This window comes from Lepisosteus platostomus, chromosome 6, assembly GCF_059453375.1.
Source record: "Lepisosteus platostomus isolate fLepPlt1 chromosome 6, fLepPlt1.hap1, whole genome shotgun sequence".
Classification (NCBI taxonomy): domain Eukaryota; kingdom Metazoa; phylum Chordata; class Actinopteri; order Semionotiformes; family Lepisosteidae; genus Lepisosteus; species Lepisosteus platostomus.
The window spans coordinates 29,323,210-29,342,660 of record NC_142616.1 but is presented as its reverse complement, the minus strand read 5'-3'; the positions used below and the strand labels follow the sequence as shown (position 1 = coordinate 29,342,660).

General features: G+C 45.2%; 1 protein-coding gene and 1 long non-coding RNA gene across 3 annotated transcripts in view; one reads left to right on the top strand and one right to left on the bottom strand.

Moving 5' to 3' along the window:
• The window catches only part of cdh23 (cadherin-related 23), a 200,893-nt gene extending 182,497 nt beyond the window's left edge, over positions 1-18,396 (top strand). The window contains exons 45-68 of one of the 2 annotated variants that reach the window (XM_088635227.1): positions 1,215-1,418; positions 1,767-2,225; positions 2,468-2,584; positions 2,806-3,030; positions 3,361-3,530; positions 3,951-4,088; positions 4,301-4,420; positions 5,584-5,761; positions 5,987-6,198; positions 6,296-6,490; positions 8,494-8,607; positions 8,758-8,887; positions 9,237-9,500; positions 9,824-9,985; positions 10,267-10,523; positions 10,826-10,923; positions 11,102-11,222; positions 12,012-12,091; positions 12,602-12,642; positions 13,032-13,092; positions 13,311-13,440; positions 13,820-13,942; positions 14,292-14,402; positions 16,231-18,396. In XM_088635227.1, the coding sequence (XP_088491353.1) occupies positions 1,215-1,418; positions 1,767-2,225; positions 2,468-2,584; positions 2,806-3,030; positions 3,361-3,530; positions 3,951-4,088; positions 4,301-4,420; positions 5,584-5,761; positions 5,987-6,198; positions 6,296-6,490; positions 8,494-8,607; positions 8,758-8,887; positions 9,237-9,500; positions 9,824-9,985; positions 10,267-10,523; positions 10,826-10,923; positions 11,102-11,222; positions 12,012-12,091; positions 12,602-12,642; positions 13,032-13,092; positions 13,311-13,440; positions 13,820-13,942; positions 14,292-14,402; positions 16,231-16,560 (4,040 nt within the window). In that variant the 3' untranslated portion in view covers positions 16,561-18,396. The remainder of the gene's footprint in view (positions 1-1,214; positions 1,419-1,766; positions 2,226-2,467; positions 2,585-2,805; positions 3,031-3,360; positions 3,531-3,950; positions 4,089-4,300; positions 4,421-5,583; positions 5,762-5,986; positions 6,199-6,295; positions 6,491-8,493; positions 8,608-8,757; positions 8,888-9,236; positions 9,501-9,823; positions 9,986-10,266; positions 10,524-10,825; positions 10,924-11,101; positions 11,223-12,011; positions 12,092-12,601; positions 12,643-13,031; positions 13,093-13,310; positions 13,441-13,819; positions 13,943-14,291; positions 14,403-16,230) is intronic. The other variant, XM_088635229.1, reaches the window with a different exon arrangement.
• The window catches only part of LOC148661457 (uncharacterized), a 123,586-nt gene that overhangs the window by 25,312 nt on the left and 78,823 nt on the right, over positions 1-19,451 (bottom strand). The gene's annotated exons all lie outside the window — the stretch shown is intronic.

The following is a 19,451-nucleotide window of genomic DNA, read 5'->3' as shown; positions in this document are numbered from 1 at the left end:
GCTTTAGTTTTTCAGTACGTGACAAACTCAAACCTGCACCAACCTACACACCATTAAAACACAATTATTTTTATTAGGTAAATCAGCACCCTGTTGCATATGAAACTTAATTCTCAGAAACATAAACATATTTTAAATCCTTTTAAACCATGGTTAATCACATTAGGAGGGAAAATTTGCCAAAAACCCCACAGGCTATTTATTAGACAATTTATATACTACATAACCAAGTGTAGTCCAAAACGGGATTTGTGCCCACAACCTTAATCCAGAACCTTAACCTCTAAAATGAATGTGTCAACAAGTAATCAATGCTATTAGCTGCTGCCAATTCTCAATTCACCTCAGACTTAGTGGAAGCTCTCAAGGTCAAGACGACAGTACAGACACTCTGCTGACAACTTACAAAGTGGTTTTTGCCATTCATTCACACTGCACAGGAGCTTTTACTGCTCATGTGCCACAGTGGCAAAGCATCATATTTATTATTACTTACAAAGACGAGACAAATATCTTACTTTTGACCTTAAATGGCCCAACTCTAATTGTGTTCCTTTGTACTTGTATTGTTGCTGATCTTAAAGAAACCCCCTAAGGTCAAGGACTTTTGGGAGTTTCGATACCCGGATGAAGCTTCTATTTAATTTTCTCTGTTGAGATTTATACCTCTTAGTTTGTCTGAATGTGACATTCCCTTCACACTCGGAATAAGATGAGGTATTCTATCTCACCTAGAGCAGCAATATTCTGTTGCATGTTGACCAGATCACCACACAGTGTTCCAAGGGAAGTCTAACTTGTGCAGTGCATATTTTTTACACAATTTCCCTTTTTTAGAATTCTAAATAATACAGCCAAGCGGTTTCATAACATTTGTATTTCTTCTCCACATCATCGAGCTGAAGAAAGTTAGTATACGTAATATCTGGGATCTTGCTCATGTATTGCATCTTCCTGTTTGATACTGTACTATCCGTTTGACATTTGAAATTAAAGTTAATAATTTCTCACTTCCTGCATGTTTTAACTTGCATTTAAGCCATATTACATTTTATCTTGACAGTCCTAAGTTAGTTTGTCCAGGTCCTCTTTTCTAGCCTGTGCTGTTGCTAAACTATTTGCAACACCACAATTTTTTACCTATCTGTGACATTGACATCAGATGTAACCGTAAAGCACTTACAGAACTGTGGAAATGTGTTGTCCCTCTTTAGGTGCTGTGATGGTACGGCAGGGGGCAGTGTTGGACCGCGAAGCCCTGTTGGACCCCCGGCTTGAGCTGATGTTGGTGGGCGAGGATGTGGGGGGGCTGAACACCAGTGTTCCCCTCACAGTCACTGTCCTGGACCAGAACGATAACCCTCCCCAGTTCAGACCCCCAGACCTGACCGTGCACTTGCCCGAGAACAGCCCAGCTGGTGAGCACAGGCAGCTGTGGAGAAGGAGAGGGGAAGGGGTCATCATGCAGAATACCAGAATGTGTATTGTATTCTCAGTGTGAATTGTCCACTCACTGTTCTGTCATATTGGTTTTATTGATGCACTTGATATGCAACCTGTGGGAATAGTTGTATAGTCTGTTCCCGCGACATTAATCCTTCTTTCTGTCCCCCTCCATTCTTCATTCCTCCTCCTCCTCATTCATGTCCACACTCTTTCCCTCTCTCTTTCTCATCCTAACCCTTCCTCCGACCCACCTTCCTCTCTCTGCTTCTCCTCCTCTCTGTATCTCCCCCATTCCTTCTGTCCCTCTGCTCATCCTGCAGGGGTGGTGGTCACTCAACTCTCAGCAGCTGATCTGGACTCAGGAGCTAATGGCTGGCTGTCGTACCGTATCGAGAGTGGAGCTCAGGACCGGTTTGTGATCGACGTGCTCACGGGCACTGTGCTGGTGGGCAATGCCACGCTAGACCGGGAGGAGCGTAGTTCGTATCGACTGGTGGTCGTGGCTGCTGACCGCGGCACGCCCCCCCTCTCAGGCACTGCCACGCTGTCTGTCCTGCTGGATGACGTGAATGACTCGCGCCCGCGGTTCCTGATCCCAGTTCAGACTGTCAATGTTAACGAGTCCACAAATCTCGGCACCGTCATTGCCACTGTGAGAGCAGAAGACCCTGACCTCCGAACCCGGCTGGAGTATTACATCATTGCAGTGGAGGCACGAGACGACAGCAACACCCCTGTCAGTGGCCTGCAGGACGCCTTTGGCATTGACTTCCATACTGGTCAGCCCCTGGGAATTTAATGCAGTACTGGAGCATACTGGACAATGGAGCATAGTGGTGCAAAATGCAGTACAGTCGTCAGAATATAATCTAGAACAGTGGAAATAATACAGTATAAATAGTACAGTCTAGTAGGTGTAGCATGGTATTTTGATTCCATGGTGTATGCATGTGATGTGTCTTTCCTGTTTACCATGTGTTATTAGTGTGCTCCAGTGTGTGACTGGCATGTTGTCTTTCAGGTGCGGTGTTTGTAAGAAGCCCTTTGAACCGCGAGCTGGTGGCCAGTTTCGAGATTACCATCTCTGTGCATGACAACGCCAGTGACGTTATTGACCAGTCAGTCAGTATGCCCAATGGTGAGCCACTGCTGACCCTCCCTCTCAATAACTGCACCCTCTGTTTCTAAGTACCCCTTAACGCCAACTCACCCCCATCACAGACTTCAGAAATCCCTTCTTCCTGAGCTCCCCTCTTCATTTTTCTCTGTCTCCTTCTGACTCCCTCCCTCCTCCCTCTCTCCTTTCCCACCCTCACCGTTTTGCTCTCAACCATCCTCTCTTTCTTTCTCTGCCTGCAGCAAAGCTCACAGTCAACGTCCTGGATGTCAATGACAATGCACCCCGGTTCAGGCCCTTCGGTGTGTCCAACTTCTCCGAGCAGATCCTGGAGGGAGCCCAGCCCGGCACCACACTGCTGTCTGTCACTGCTGTGGACCCAGACAAAGGCCCCAATGGCCAGGTCACCTACCAGCTTCTGCACCTGCCCCATGGGGGTTACGTGCGTCTCGAGGACCCCTCTGCAGGTCAGGCCGCCCACATGCACACTTCACTCTGCCCCTGTACTCTAAGTGGTGCTTCTTCTGCAACCTTCCTAAACTCTTATTATAACTTCAACCCTTACCCCAGCCCCTAACCTCACCCACATTCCTTCTCTAGATCTAACCCTCTTTTTGGCTTTAACTCTAACATTAACCCCTGAAACCACAACATCCGTCTCAAACCCTAACGTTAAAGCTAAGAGTCTAAACCTTAACTTCTAAACTTCAACATGACATGGCTGAAATGATCTGACAGTGCTGAAGCATACAGTATGCCACACTAGGTCACAAAGTGAACCTGTGTGTGTCCTGCAGGTAAGATCATTGCAAATCGCACCGTGGACTTTGAGCAGGTGCAGTGGCTGAACTTCACAGTGCGGGCTCAGGATCAGGGCGCCCCTCCACGCTTTGCTGAGCTGCCCGTCTTCCTGCGCATCATGGACATCAATGACAACAACCCTGTCTTCAGCCAGCCTTCGTATCAGGTACTTTTCTACTTGAACTCTGCTGTCCTTCCTTTGATCTTTTGTCTGAGTCTCAGTTCAACCCCTGCAGCCCATTCCCTGTCTCCCCCTTCCTTGCCCTTCCCTTAGACAAACACAATCCTCTCTGGAGACACCACTTCAGTGTGAAGTATCCAGCTCCATCACTAAATGGAACATCAACAGCTAGTGAGCTGGACTAATCTATATCAGGGAAGAAGCTTTCACATACCATTCATTGTATGATTTTTGGATTCATAGCCTGACCAAAATTCCAAAAAACACACAACTTTTTTTCCCAATTTCATGCAAGGGATTTCCTTGTCTTTGGGGAGCGAACATGTTGTGGTTGTTGTACAGTCTGTGAGTGTGGGTATGTGTGCTAAGCCCTCTTGATCTGGGTCTCTGTGTGCCTGTCCACAGAAGCCGGTGTTCGAGGATGTGGCACTGGGGACCGTGATTATACGTGTCAGTGCGACAGACGCTGACTCGGGACTGTTTGCTGTGATCGAGTACAGGCTGGTGGATGGCGAAGGGCGCTTTGGGATCAACCCCTCCACGGTGAGACCACACTGACAGTCCTTTTCAACATTTACTATATTCTGTTTGTGTAGCAATCTTGTGCTTTTGGCATTGTTTCCATTGACATTTTGCCTCATTGCTGTCACTACGCTCTCCAAAGGCTTTGCTAAATTCGGCTATGATCATGCCATGATTGTACATAATACATGCCCGTAAAGGCTGTGCAGTACTTTCTTGTCTTTGTACTTTAGGGAGATATCTATGTCCTGTCCCCTCTGGACCGGGAGACAAAGGACCATTACACTCTGACCGCAGTAGCCCGGGACAACCCAGGAGGCAGCACCAACAACCGTCGTGAGAATTCTGTCCAGGTCCGACACCCTGCTGAACACACAAGTGCCATAAACACACAGTCACACACTGACACATATGCAAGAGCCCAAGGAAGGCGCATTTCTTGGATCAATTTCAGTGTCAGTTTCAATACCATGACCGGATAGCTTGGTCCAGAAACACAAGATCTTTTCTAAAAGGAAGTGCCTCTTATTTTCATTTCTAAATTCACAAGATATCAATTTTTACTTCCATTCACTGTGAATCAGGAAGTGCAGCACTTTTAATAAAGACCCCTGTGGTCGGTGCTACTACTTGCTTAACCACACTTTGAGGTTTGTGCTCTTATCAGTAATTCGGTTTTGAGCACATTTCCCATTCCTCCTCATACATGCTTTATCTTGTTTATCCAGATTTTCATATGGCAATTGCTGTTTTGTTTCATCAAGAGTCTTCTCAGAACCTGAATATACTGTAGATACTCTTGTACTCTTAACAATATTCTCTCAAGTTAGCTATTCTTATCCACTGCTAGTATAAAAAAAAGTTATTTAAAGAAGGCATATTTCCATATAGATCATTTTCTAATGTTTTCCTACGTTTTCATGTAATAGAAATAAAGATGATGTGTCCATTATCTGTATTTAAATGGTTTAGCATTCTCCTCCTTTTTTGTGAATAGGTTGTAAATGACAATCCTTAGCTTTTAGGCTATCCTAAATAAAACTTTATAGAATGAGTACCCATTTGGCACATTGCACACAAAAGGGCTGCAGAACAGCAAAATTAAAGAAGATGAAACCTTCATATCACACATTATTATCTGAAGTCTTGAGGTTAGGAACATGAGGGTACTGTTGCCATTTATACAAGCAAGATACCAGCTTATAGTGTGAATCTTCCAGTAGCACTGGATGAAATAGTGATCCAAGGACCTGGTGTTCCTTAATTTCACTGTCCTGCAGCCCATCTGTCTGCGATTTTCTAAAATGTTTCACAAATTGCTAGGTGAATATGCATTCAGTTAAGTTAGAGTTTTTAAGGTTAGGCCTACATGCTTAAGGTTATCACTAATGGGGTCTTACATTTACAAAATTCCAACCTGCAGGTAGGATCTTGGTCACTATTGTGTGAGTTTAGCACGGAGGCACTCGGAGAAGTGTAATATTTTGGGTCTCACCCCAGGATGTGTGTGTTGCAGGTGCTGGTCACGGTGCTAGACGTGAATGATTTCCGTCCACGTTTTGCAGAGCGTGTGTATAGCACCAGCGTGTTCGAGAACGAGCCAGGAGGCACCTCCATCATCACTATGTCTGCCACTGACCTTGATGAGGGAGAGAATGGCATGTTGAGCTACACGCTTCAAGGACCTGGAGCAGGTATCTACCTACCTGTCTGTCAGCCAACTTAGCTGTGCCCCTGCCAATCTACATATCTGTGTGTCTGCCTGTTATTCCAGTGTCATGGGCAACCTGTACCTCAAGATTGCAGCAACCTTAGTACTGTAGTTTACTGCCTCACTGTGGCACAAATATATATTATTGAAGCTGAATTGCTTTGCAGTTTGGTCCAGGTGCCTGTTACTCAATGTCCTATTTATGCAGAGGCGTTCTCTATGGAGCTGGATTCTGGACTGGTACGCTCCAAGCGGCTACTCCAGTCCTTTGAGAGGTTCAACTTGACTGTGGTAGCCACAGACCGTGGCCGCCCACCACTCTGGGGTACAACTGCATTGCACATATCCGTCATTGACGTCAATGACAACCGCCCTGTCTTCGTCCGGCCACCCAATGGGACCATCATGCACATCCTGGAGGTGAGGACACCCCCCCTTCTGTGTCTTTGTGTGTGTGAGACTGTCTCACTGCCTGACTGTGGCAGCTCTCTGCCTGTGTGTTTCTGTGACCCCCCAGGAACAGCCTCCAGGGTTGGTAGTGTATGAGGTGTTTGCAACAGACAGTGATGAGGGCGTGAACGGAGAGGTACGCTACAGCTTCCTGCAGACAGGCGCAGGGAATCGAGACTGGGAGAACTTCCACATAGACGCAGAGACAGGGGTCATCACTACTGCAGTCAGACTGGACCGAGAGAAACAAGCCCTGCATAGCGTAAGTCCACGGCTCTGCCTGTCTTCCAGCCTCTTTGTTTCCTTATCTACAGTGCCTTGCGAAAGTATTCGGCCCCCTTGAACTTTTCAACCTTTTGCCACATTTCAGGCTTCAAACATAAAGATATAAATTTTTTATTTTATGTGAAGAATCACCAACAAGTGGGACACAATTGTGAAGTGGAACGAAATCTATTGGATTTTTGAAACTTTTTTAACTAATAAAAAAATGAAAAGTGGGGCGTGCAAAATTATTCGGCCCCTTTACTTTCAGTGCAGCAAACTCACTCCAGAAGTTCAGCGAGGATCTCTGAATAATCCAATGTTGTCCTAAATGACTGATGGTGATAAATAGAATCCACCTGTGTGTAATCAAGTCTCTGTATAAATGCACCTGCTCTGTGATAGTCTCAAGGTTCTGTTGAAAGCGCAGAGAGCATCATGAAGACCAAGGAACACACCAGGCAGGTCCGTAATACTGTTGTGGAGAAGTTTAAAGCCGGATTTGGATACAAAAAGATTTCCCAAGCTTCAAACATCCCAAGGAGCACTGTGCAAGCGATCATCTTGAAATGGAAGGAGTATCAGACCACTGCAAATCTACCAAGACCTGGCCGTCCCTCTAAACTTTCAGCTCAGACAAGGAGAAGACTGATCAGAGATGCAGCCAAGAGGCCCATGATCACTCTGGATGAACTGCAGAGAACTACAGCTGAGGTGGGAGAGTCTGTCCATAGGACAACAATCAGTCTTACACTGCACAAATCTGGCCTTTATGGAAGAGTGGCAAGAAGAAAGCCATTTCTCAAAGATATCCATAAAAAGTCTCGTCTAAAGTTTGCCACAAGCCACCTGGGAGACACCCCAAACATGTGGAAGAAGGTGCTCTGGTCAGATGAAACCAAAATCGAACTTTTTGGCCACAATGCAAAACGATATGTTTGGCGTAAAAGCAACACAGCTCATCACCCTCAACACACCATCCCCACTGTCAAACATGGTGGTGGCAGCATCATGGTTTGGGCCTGCTTTTCTTCAGCAGGGACAGGGAAGATGGTTAAAATTGAGGGGAAGATGGATGCAGCCAAATACAGGACCATTCTGGATGAAAACCTGTTGGAGTCTGCAAAAGACCTGAAACTGGGACGGAGATTTATCTTCCAACAAGACAATGATCCCAAACATACAGCAAAATCTACAAAGGAATGGTTCACAAATAAACGTATCCAGGTGTTTGAATGGCCAAGTCAAAGTCCAGACCTGAATCCAATCGAGAATCTGTGGAAAGAGCTGAAAACTGCTGTTCACAAACGCTCTCCATCCAACCTCACTGAGCTCGAGCTGTTTTGCAAGGAAGAATGGGCAAGAATTTCAGTCTCTCGATGTGCAAAACTGATAGAGACATACCCCAAGCGACTTGCAGCTGTAATCGCAGCAAAAGGTGGCTCTACAAAGTATTAACGCAAGGGGGCCGAATAATTTTGCACGCCCCACTTTTCATTTTTTTATTAGTTAAAAAAGTTTCAAAAATCCAATTTCGTTCCACTTCACAATTGTGTCCCACTTGTTGGTGATTCTTCACATAAAATAAAAAATTTATATCTTTATGTTTGAAGCCTGAAATGTGGGAAAAGGTTGAAAAGTTCAAGGGGGCCGAATACTTTCGCAAGGCACTGTATCTGTGTCTTCTTGTCTGTCTCTGCACATCATCTTTTCTGCCTGGCGACATCCCTCCACATACAGAAAACATTGACTCAATTTAAATTTGCAAACGTATGAGCTGTAAAAAAGTGAATTTTGTTTGAGACACAGTTTGACTTCCTGCATAGATATTAGGTGAATACAGTCGTTCAATCTCTCCGTCACTTGGTTACTGGGGTCTCAGTCTTCTTTCCATACTAAATTCCAGTGTCACTGTGTGATTAACGACAAGTCCGAGTAAGTCACAGAATATCTGTGGGTGTCAGTTTCTCAGTGTCAGACTCAGTGTCTGTTTTTCTCCAGCTTATCGTCGTGGCCTATGACCTGGGCCAACCAGTACCATACGAGACCACGCAGCCCCTGCAGGTGGCGCTATCTGACATCGATGACAATGAACCAGTCTTCCTCAAGCCGCCGGTGAGACAGCATCTTAAGCCCAGCATAACAATTACCCTTACCTAATAATATACAGCTTACAGAGTGGTGCAGAACAACTCACAGTTTATCACTGATTCTTGAGTGGTCAGTAGATTATTCTGTCTAACAGTGTCTGTGTCTTCCTGCCAGAGGGGCAGCTTGCCATATCAGTCACTGTGGGTGCCAGAGCACTCTCTTCCTGGCACGGTGGTGGGGAACGTCACAGGTGCGGTGGATGCTGACGAGGGTTCAAATGCTGTGGTCTACTACTTCATTGCAGGTCAGTAAGAGAGAGGAAGAGGAAGAGGGTAGAAGGCAGGAGGGATCAACGAGAAAAGCATGAATGGGAAGTTAAGGGACAAAGGATCAAAGGTTGAAAGACAGAGAGGGTGAGCAGAAAAGAGTGTTAATGGGTAATGCACTTAACATTGGCTTCAGCACTAATTAATTACACATTTAAAGAAAGGAAAAGAGAAAGAGATTGAGGAGGAAAGGGATGGACAAATAGGAAAGGAGAAGATAGCCCAAAAAAGGAGCAAGAAGTAGAGAGGGGTTAACAGCAGAAATACATTAATAAAGTGAATCAAGTAGTGTGTGGCTATGCCAACAGTTCTGGTTCTATCTAACAGGGGGCAACAATAAAGGTATATTTCAGCTGAGCCCAGAGGGAGTACTGCGTGTGACTCAGGATCTAGACCGTGAGGAGACACCTGTGTACCCCATTATCGTCAAGGCCTCCAGCAACCGAAACTGGATGCCTTCCCAGGGTCAGAGGTCATCCCGTGTACGTGCGCTCAACCCCAACCTTGACCCCACACTGCAGGAGGTCAGAGTTTACCTAGAAGACATCAATGACCAGCCTCCCCGCTTTACCAAGCCAGAGTATACTGCAGGTAAAGAGGATAGCTCACTGTGCAGTGTCTCTGTGTCTACACTAACTTATCTTGAGTGTCTTGTATAGACAAACATAATGAGACAAAATACAATTCAAAATATATCCTTTTCTGCTTCATAAGCAGAAAACTTTCAATGACCCAGATTGTTTTGCACATTGTGTCTCTGTGACTTACTTTTTCTTGGTCTCTTCTTCTGTCTCACTATAAGTCTGACAGCTATTTGTCATATTATGTTCTCAGTATCTCCCCCTACTGTATAATGTATTCTCATGTCACTTTGTGGAAGGATCTGTTATGGGGTTACTGTGCCTGTCTTATAGGTGTGGCAGCGGACGCGAAAGTGGGTTCTGACCTTATCCGGGTGCAGGCAGTGGACAATGACATTGGGAATAATAGCCTGGTGCTGTACCACATCCTGTCCATCCGCTACGTCAAACTGCAGTCCAACGACTCCCATGATGTTGGCAATGTCTTCATTATTGGTGAGTGGACGTTCTATCTATGTCAGTCTAACTCTCCTCCACCTGCACTTTCTGCTCCTCTTGGCCTCCCTACTATTCTTCAATCTCCTCCTGCATGTCCACTTTTTTGCTCTTTCCTCCTCTTTTCTGTCCTCCATGGATTTCAAGAGGTCCTGCTTTGATTGCTAATAGCACAGGCTTACTTTATGGAGAATGAGCAGATGTCAGAAAATAGTTTCCCCTTGTGCAGGATTTCCTTCCCTAAGTCTTTCTGTCTCACTGCTGCTCTCCGCCTCTCTCAGGTGAGACAGATGGTATCATTCGGACCTTTGACCTGTTTACGGCGTACAGTCCTGGGTATTTTGTGGTGGACGTTCTGGCCAGTGACCTGGCAGGCCACACTGACATCGCCACTATTGGTATCTACATCCTGAGGGATGACCAGCGCGTCAAGATTGTCATCAATGAGATTCCAGACCGCGTGCGGCAGTTCCAGGAGGAATTTGTCAGCCTGCTGTCCAACATTACCGGGGCTATTGTCAATACGGATGATGTGCAGGTCTGTGTACAAGCAGTCTCATTGACTTCTCTCTTGCTGTTGATTTCACACCCTCATTCTCACTCTTCAACACATTTCCTTTCTTACTCATTATCCATCATCACTCGGGTTACAGACTACACTGTTGACTTACAAATTGTTCTGTCTCCATTCGTCAAATAGCCTGGGGTTTCATATTGTCTATCTCTATCCACAGAGCGAATGAAACAGTGATTCAATCACCTTCTCTTTTTTTTTACTCCCATACTTCCCCTACCTCCCTCTTCCCCTCCTCCTCCTTCTCTGTCTCCCTTTCTCTGCAGTTCCATGTGGATAAGAAGGGCCGTGTGAACTTTGCACAGACTGATGTTCTTATCCATGTTGTTAACAAACAGACCAACCGGATCCTTGATGTGGAGAGGTGAGAGGTCACTGTTCTCTAGTACAATTTTTCCTCGGCTGAAATAGATACATGTAATCACATACAGTAACAAGAACACCTTTGAAAGGCAGCCCTTAATCTCAGGGGGTCTGCTGATGTTACCGTCTTGGCTGGTTTGGCTCCTTCCCTCATCCCCACCACTTCTGCTGATTGTCAGGGTGATCCAGATGATTGATGAGAACAAGGAGCAGCTGCGAAATCTGTTCCGGAATTACAATGTGCTGGACGTGCAGCCCGCTGTGACTGGCAGGGCACCTGATGACCTCACCACTCTGCAGGTGACCCAGGGTGTCTGTGGAGCTTTGTGCATATTGTCAGGACTCAGTGAAACCTTTGTGAAATGTGTTATTGCAAAAACAAAAGGAAAGTTACAGGCAAGAAGAGGCCAATCTTGCCTGTTTGCTTGCCAGTTGCTAATTGATCTAGGGATCTCGTCATGATAAAAGCAGGTTATCGACTTCAATAACGTGGCTGGGCAGCATCTCACAGCTCACAGAAAATTCTTCTGTTCTCAGTTGTGAATGCGCTTCCTCTCGGTTTCAATTTGCCTCCTTTGGTTGGCTGTCGATACAGGAATTAAGTGTAGGAGACAATGCTGCACTCCTGCACTGGTTTTACTATACATTCTATGCTGTGTTGCTGTGCTTTCACAGTAGTTAGCTCTGTGGTTTATCATGGGTACATTCTGCACTGTTCAAAAGAACTTGTAGTGTACCAAAAAAGAATGAAAGAATGGTGAAAACAGGAGCACAGAATAGTGTATGAATGTGTAGTACATTGATGTCAAATGTAGAAGGTGTTGAATTCTGCGCAGGTAGTAAATTCAGGTAAAGAGTTGAAAGTCCTCTTAAGACTAGTAATAATATTGGCATGTATATGAAACTATTATGTTTCCGCATATGGTCTTGATGGTGTTTACTTATCTGACACAATCTTCAGGTTTTTCCCCTCAGAGATGCTGATTTTAAAAGTACTTATAATCTGTTATTGCTCCGGGGCTGGAGGTTCCAGGGGCTGACCTGTGATCAGCCAGGGCATGAGCATCACTGTATGTTCCCTTTTGACAGATGGCCATCATCATCCTGGCTGTGCTGCTCTTCCTGGCTGCCATGCTGTTCATCTTCATGAACTGGTACTACAGGACTGTGTAAGTCATAGCTAATTTTATTACAGGTGCTAGTGCATAGTGTGCGGAACTGAACATATTACAGCAAATGTTGCACAGGGCTACATAGTCTGAAACATCCAGCTACCCCTATTACTCCTACCCTTTTATTTTCTCCTTTGTCAAAAGAATTGCAATAAACAAAGCATGGCAGAAAAAAAGAGGCTGTGTTTTACAAAGACACTACCACACTGTAGAACCTGCAAATGTTTTTTGGGGTAGCAATGGTTCTTATCACATTCAATCACTAGATGTAGATTAAAATACTGATTGCGTAATTATAGCTATATTACTTTTGGACTATTCCAGTAGCTCAGTTGCTCAACATCCATAAAGGGAAGTACATTCAGCTCCTATTGAACAGCATGACCTTTAATCACAGTGTGTGTTTTTGATTTTATTTCTTCTTTGCAGCATAAACACACAAACGCAGTCCTATGCAATGCTTAGTTAAGCAACCTAACCATAATGTATCTGTGTCTTACTCTGCAGACACAAGAGAAAGCTGAAGGCCATAGTAGCAGGATCGACAGGTAGGTGAAGGGTGACAGTCCCTTTTAGAGCTGTGAAGCTCTGATCCGGAAACAAGCACAGTTGACTTACTCTCAAGTATGAAGATGAATCAGAACCTCAGAGTGTAGTTTGTCATGACAGCATCTGAGTTTCAGTGTCGAAGCAAATACTCACTGACTCCCACTCCATTTCTCCACCACCTTTCCTCTGCCTCCTCTCACCTCCTCCCACGTCTTCTCACTTCCTCTGCCATGTCCCCTCCTCCTCTCCTACCACCTCCCCCACCTCTCACCTCCTCTTCCCCTCTCGGCTCCGTCTCCACTTCCTTCCCCTCCTCCTCCCCTTTTTTTACCATTCCTTCTGCTCCTTTCCTCTTCTCCTCTGTCCTCTCCTTTCTTTTTGTCCCCAGGTAACCAGGGCTTCATGGACATCCTGGACATGCCCAACACCAACAAGTACTCCTTTGAAGGGTAGGTTAGCACTCTTAAGGTGACAGCAACTGTGAGGCAGCCCAGACAGTTTTACACTAACAGAGAAGTCAAAACTTCTCTGTTAGTGAAAAACTTGACTCACAGGACTGGGCAGATGCACCTGATTTTTAAACGACTGCGCTGCAGGGACACTGTGTGTTTGAAGCTATGTGTTCTGGTGGGATAAGCACGTGTGAGATGGTGTTGTTTTGTGTCAGGGCGAACCCAGTGTGGCTCGACCCGTTTTGCCGAAATCTGGAGCTGGCAGCGCAGGCAGAGCACCAGGACGACCTGCCTGAGAACCTGAGTGACATCACCGACCTTTGGAACAGCCCTGCCAGGACACACGTGAGATGCTTTGTTCTGTTCTGGCGGCACAGTTTACCAAGTTGTCATTCTTTCCCCACACATCACTATCAAGATACAAGGCAGAAACTCTGGATCATGAAGAGTGTTTCTATCTTGAAATCATGACTGTATCGGCTTGGTAACTGGGGTTTACTCACAAGGTGAAGAATCCCATCACCCCCTGGGGCTGCAATTGACAAGCAGCTTATTGCCCCACAGGAGAACATAAATACCGAGCCAATTACACTACAGGGGGGAGTTCATCCAGGCCAGACTGTGAATGCGTGTCGATGGATTTAGCACCCCTCCTCTTTCAATTACTAGGATGATGTGTGGTTAATTGCCTCCCTCACTTGTATTTGTCCCTAACCCACTCCAGGGGACATTTGGCCGAGAGCCACAGGCCTCCAAGCCTGAAGATGACCGCTACCTGCGAGCTGCCATCCAGGAGTACGACAACATTGCCAAGCTAGGCCAGATCATGAGAGAGGGGCCCATCAAGGTGAGCATACCTGCTGCGGCAAGCCTGGCAAAAGCCACTCTTTTAAAATAATAATAAAGTCTATTGATTATTATTTGGAAAGTCTCTTAATGGTTGCCTGGAATTGTTAAAAATGAAACAAGAGTGACTTGTGAGCCATTTCTAACACAGCATTTTCAAAAATATGTATTTTTGAGTTGACGAGAATTTCACCCTGAAGCACGTAAGCAATGAGTGTGGCTGCAGGCTGGCAGGTGGCTGAGGCTTACCAGTGTCGTGCAGTGTCCAGTCTGTGCAGTTCTCCGGGCCACTGTGAGAGCAGTGCCAGCCTGTTTGTCTCTCAGTGTTAATGTGCTGGCTGTCCTGCCAGGGCTCTCTGCTGAAAGTGGTTCTGGACGACTATCTGAGGCTGAAAAAGCTGTTTGCAGCACGACTGGTCACGAAATCCACCAGCAACGGAGACCAGTCTTCTGTCACTGAGGTGGGAGAAGAGTAATTCAGCCTCCCTATAGAGTGATGTCACTCTGTAATAACTCTGTACTGTCTCACTCTCTGGACTTCCTTACAGAGAACTAAACTGTCTCACTCTCTGGACTTCCTTACAGAGAACAACCCTGTCTCGTTCTCTGGACTCCCTTACAGAGAGCTGCCCTGTCTCACTCTCAGGACTCCCTTACAGAGAGCTGCCCTGTCTTACTCTCTGGACTCCCTTACAGAGAACTGCCCTGTCTCACTTTCTGGACTCCCTTACAGAGAACTGCCCTGTCTCACTCTCAGGACTGCCTTACAGAGAACTCCCCTGTCTCACTCTCTGGACTCCCTTACAAAGAGCTGCCCTGTCTCACTCTCAGGACTCCCTTACAGAGAACTGCCCTGTCTCACTCTCTGGACTCCCTTACAGAGAACTGCTCTGTCTCACTCTCTGGACTCCCTTACAGAGAACTGCCCTGTCTCACTCTCTGGACTCCCTTACAGAGAGCTGCCCTGTCTCACTCTCAGGACTCCCTTACAGAGAGCTGCCCTGTCTCACTCTCTGGACTTCCTTACAGAGAGCTGCCCTGTCTCACTCTCTGGACTCCCTTACAGAAGGCTGTCTCACTTACTCTCTTAGGTGCCTTACTCTCTACATCTCTACTTGTTTTCAGAGTGTTGTACTCACTTTGTACACTCTAGGCAGAGATACTTCTTCAGGTTAGCACATTAAAAAAATCAACTTGAGTTTCAAATTCACAAACCCTTTCTTGAGAACAGTGATAATACTCATTCTGGTTAGCCCATCTTAGATCATCCACTTTACTTCAAAATTTTGTCAGGGTAGTTGCATGTGGGCAGGATTAGTTGAGTTCAATTACATAAAGTTATAAGGGAGAAGTAGTCCAGGTGCGTAGCTGCATCAGCATTTGTAGTCTGCAAAGGAACAAGTAATAGGTTTATTCCATACCGAAAAGAGAAGAGAGAAAACAACGTTTCGGCTGTGATGTTTTCCTCAGCTGTGAGGCTTCACAGCCGAAGCAGTTTTCTCTCTTCTCTTTTCAGTATGGAATAATCCTATTACTTGTTCCTTATAAGGGAGTGCACAAAGAGAAATTCTTTGCATTGTGCAGAGTAGAATTTGCTCCATTTCCATAGTGCATTGCATTCTTTGCGTGACAGATTCATAACATATATATCAATTATATTGTATTGTTGTAATGCATTAGAAAAGAGTTTCCATCCAGATCTGACATCGCCAGGAGGTCAGGCTGTCATACATTGTACTGCCTCTATAACAACAATATACTTCTTGTAGTGATAAAAGTTAATCACCTTATTTCAATAAGGTTTAACTAATGCACAGTATAATTTTAACATACAAATATAAATTAATAGGATATGGCTTCCATTTCATGACAATATTATTCAGTCTGCAGACAGCACTCAGTGCAGTACTATTGCTGCACCTACCCCTGCTGGTAAGATTGATAACAAGAACATTAGTGCCCTCCTGTGGCCAATGAGACTTATGACAGTTAGTGGTGTAGAAGGTAAATAGTTTTAATTATAAGAGTAGAAAACCTTTTCAGAAATAGGCTATCTATTAGGGCATCTATGTTATAATACAAAATCTGATACTTTACAGTAAAAGAGCATAGTACGGTTTCTATTTCTGTGGCTATTTTCTCAATCACTGTACGTGTACAATATCTGTTAAACTTTCTCCTGTGTTCTTTCTATACCAAGATCCACAGTGCGTAGTCTAATGGCCTATCCTTTTATTCTCTCATTCATTTCCCTGCCCCTGTGGGACCCTGGTTACTTCCTGCTTTCAGCTGATCCAGAGTGACCTGGATGATGATGATGAGGACCAGGGGTCAGGAGGCCGCGGGACCCTCCGTTTCAAGCACAAGCACCCAGTGGAGCTGCGTGGGCCAGAGGGCATCCATGCTGTGCACGGGAGCACAGGCACTCTGCTGACCTCTGACCTCAACAGCTTGCCTGAGGATGACCAGCGTGCCCTGGGCCGCTCCTTGGAAGCCCTGCATGGCGAGGCGGGCCCCTATAGTGACCGCAACGCACGTACCGAGTCCGCCAAGTCCACGCCACTGCACAAGAACAGAGAGACCATCATGGAAAGTCCACTGGAGATCACAGAGCTATGACTAGCCGAGGCCTCGCTGGTTTGAGTGCCACAGCCCCCCCTACTGCCCTCTCTCCTCTTTTCTTACCCCCGAGTCTCTTCCCTGGGGTATGGAGGAAGAGTAGTAGAGAGAGGGGCAGTGAGGGGGACACTGTGGCGTGTGTGCGGTCCGAAGTTACACAGTTCAAGGTTGGCATGGTCCACAAACTGCCCTTTCCTTCCTCAGCGCTGTGCATTTCATCAGTCGAAGACCTGTGGGAACAGACCTCCTGACTGAAGTAGAAGCTGTTTTCAGAAAGCAGCACTATGAGTTTCTGAGAGCAACAAACTGCCGAGCTCTTGCTCTGCAACCATGTCTCCTGGAGGCTCAAGCTGTCATTCGAAGCAAGCAGCTGGCTCAATGAATGGGTCCTGTCATTACCAGGTTCCTTCCAGGCCGATCATTATGGACTGTATATGTTCCAGTTTTTCATGGTCCAACCTTCATCTCCAGCACAAATCCATTGAGAGCACACCAAATGAGAGAAGGTTTAATAGAGAGACCTGGTCCAAGTCAACATGAAGTGTGGCAGGGTTTCAGTCCCATTGGCTGGAAAACCTTAAAGATCGACTTCAGAATCACTATCCGTAGATGTGGGTCAATCCATCCTTAAAAAGAATAGATTACAAGGTCACAAATCCCAGAATATACCCAGAGAGGACAATAGGTGGAAAGCACTTCCTAGACCTTTTATGGAGGCCAATGCTCCACAATCTGTGAAAGTGGCCTCTGACCCTGTGTGGAGGAAAATGAGAAGTCCTGACAGAAACTTTCATGTTAAAAATGAACATTAAGCTACCAGGCTTGTTCCTCAGACACAACTGCACCATTGGCTCTCAAGGAGAAAAGGGAAGGACTGGGGCAAAAGGAAGACATTAGAAGTCCACCTGAACACAAGTGAACCAGGTTGACGTGCTTCTGACCGCACACACAATCAAACCAGCAGCAGGCCACAACTACAGTTGTTTTGTTCAATTTAAGACTCTGAAAATTGAATATGGACAGAAAGGTATTCATGGCCTTTCTACATCACTGTGAGGGGGGAACCCACACCATTCTCCCCTTCTCAAGTTTAGGGCAACAGATCTGTGGTCATGGGGTCATATGGACTGTTACAATGACCCTGCCTCTGACCAAATCAGAAGTACTCCTCCCATCCAAACAGGCTCAGGCCAGAATGCAGTTTTTTTTGTTTAAAAAATTAAGTGATCTTTGGTGAAATGGTGAATCTGATCATTATATCTCCTCAGAAGACATATGAGACAAGAGTTCCACAGAGGTTTGGCATACATCTAGATATTAAAGACACCCTAACACTTATGCCCAGACAGGCCACAGCTTATATCAAAGCTGTTTCAAGAAACAGCTGGATGAGATCCTGGGATCATTCAGCTATTATTAACTACCAAATGGGCTAGATGGGCTGAATAGCCTCCTTGTTTTTAACTGTTCTTAAGTTCTAATAATGGGGCTGAACTGGGAGACGCAGTCCTGGCATTGGGATTACTCAGCATGGGGCAATTTAAACAGACTGACTGCTGCCTGCATCAGTGGACAGTCTCTGCTCAACTCCAAGACTAACAAAAGAGGGAGTTATCCATAGAATGAGCACTGCCACTACCTGAGGACATCTTTTCTTAGTTATGTTTCAATATTTTTTGATGAAATGCTGATTTACCAAAAGTGAGTGCAAGTGGATGAACAAGACTGTCTTTTTTTTTTGGTGTGTGTGCCGTTTTCATTTTGTATTTTTTTGTATGTTTTTTTATGGCTATGGGGTATTTGTTGAATGGTCTGTAATAAAAGAAATATGCAATGGCCATCTCTCCTTTGCATAATGGTTCAAAAATAACCAAGAGAAAATACAGTACACTTCACTTGTGGATGCCATGCTAAATTGAACTAGGGGTTCAGGATATTAAAGGCATTCCAGCTTTATAATATTCCTCCACAGATGCTTCCAATGTTTTTTTACAGCAGCAGTGCCACATATTTAACCACTTACAAAAAGCTGGAGAAATGCATGGAAGATGTCATACTATGCTTTTTAAGAGATGAGTGGCATGCTTCAATGCTCACATATCAGTGATGTAGTTTTCCCCATTATTAACATAATAGGTTTCTTGTAATGTAAAAGCTCCCATTTTCCCCAGTGGTAATGGTAAAAGTTTCCAGTATACAAATGTAGCAAGAAACTGCACATGTATTTCAGATGAATAAAAATTCTAGTTTGGGGAATTTATGTACTTTGGATCCGTTAGTATAGATCAGAATAGACTAAAAGCCGTACTTAATGAAATATAGGAGGGTCTCACATTTTGCACAAGTTTTTAAAACCCTCACTTATTACAACACTATTTAATAAGCTTAATTTTCCCCCCATAAGGTATTAACTAAGTAAGTGAGCAAATGCTATCAAATTTCACATTTGCCAAAACAGAATTTCAAGAAACCTTTCTCCATAACATGGGTGGGATTTGTTGGCTGCTCATGCGGCCACAGAAGTTTCATAAGAAGCTAAATAAGTTCCTCAATGAGAAGGGACAAGTTGGAACAAAATGAAAACTGGCTTGTTCAGGAACCAAATGCCCTTGCAGACATACATCTCGAAGGTGGAGAAGCAAGTGCCAGGATTTAAGGTGGCAAAGGACCCAGTGTGCTGCTTCTGTGCAGTAATGCTGATGTCCTGCAGGGCATCATACACCAAGAATGAGAACTTTTTGCCATATATTGGAACTCAAGAGGCTTGGGTGACTATGCAATCTTTCTGGACTGGTTTCGTAAGTGCTTCGTATTTATGGGCAGAAGGGTAGGATGACACTTGCTAGGGCGAAGATATTTCACCTGATGTGTGCGATCTGAAGGTCACCTTA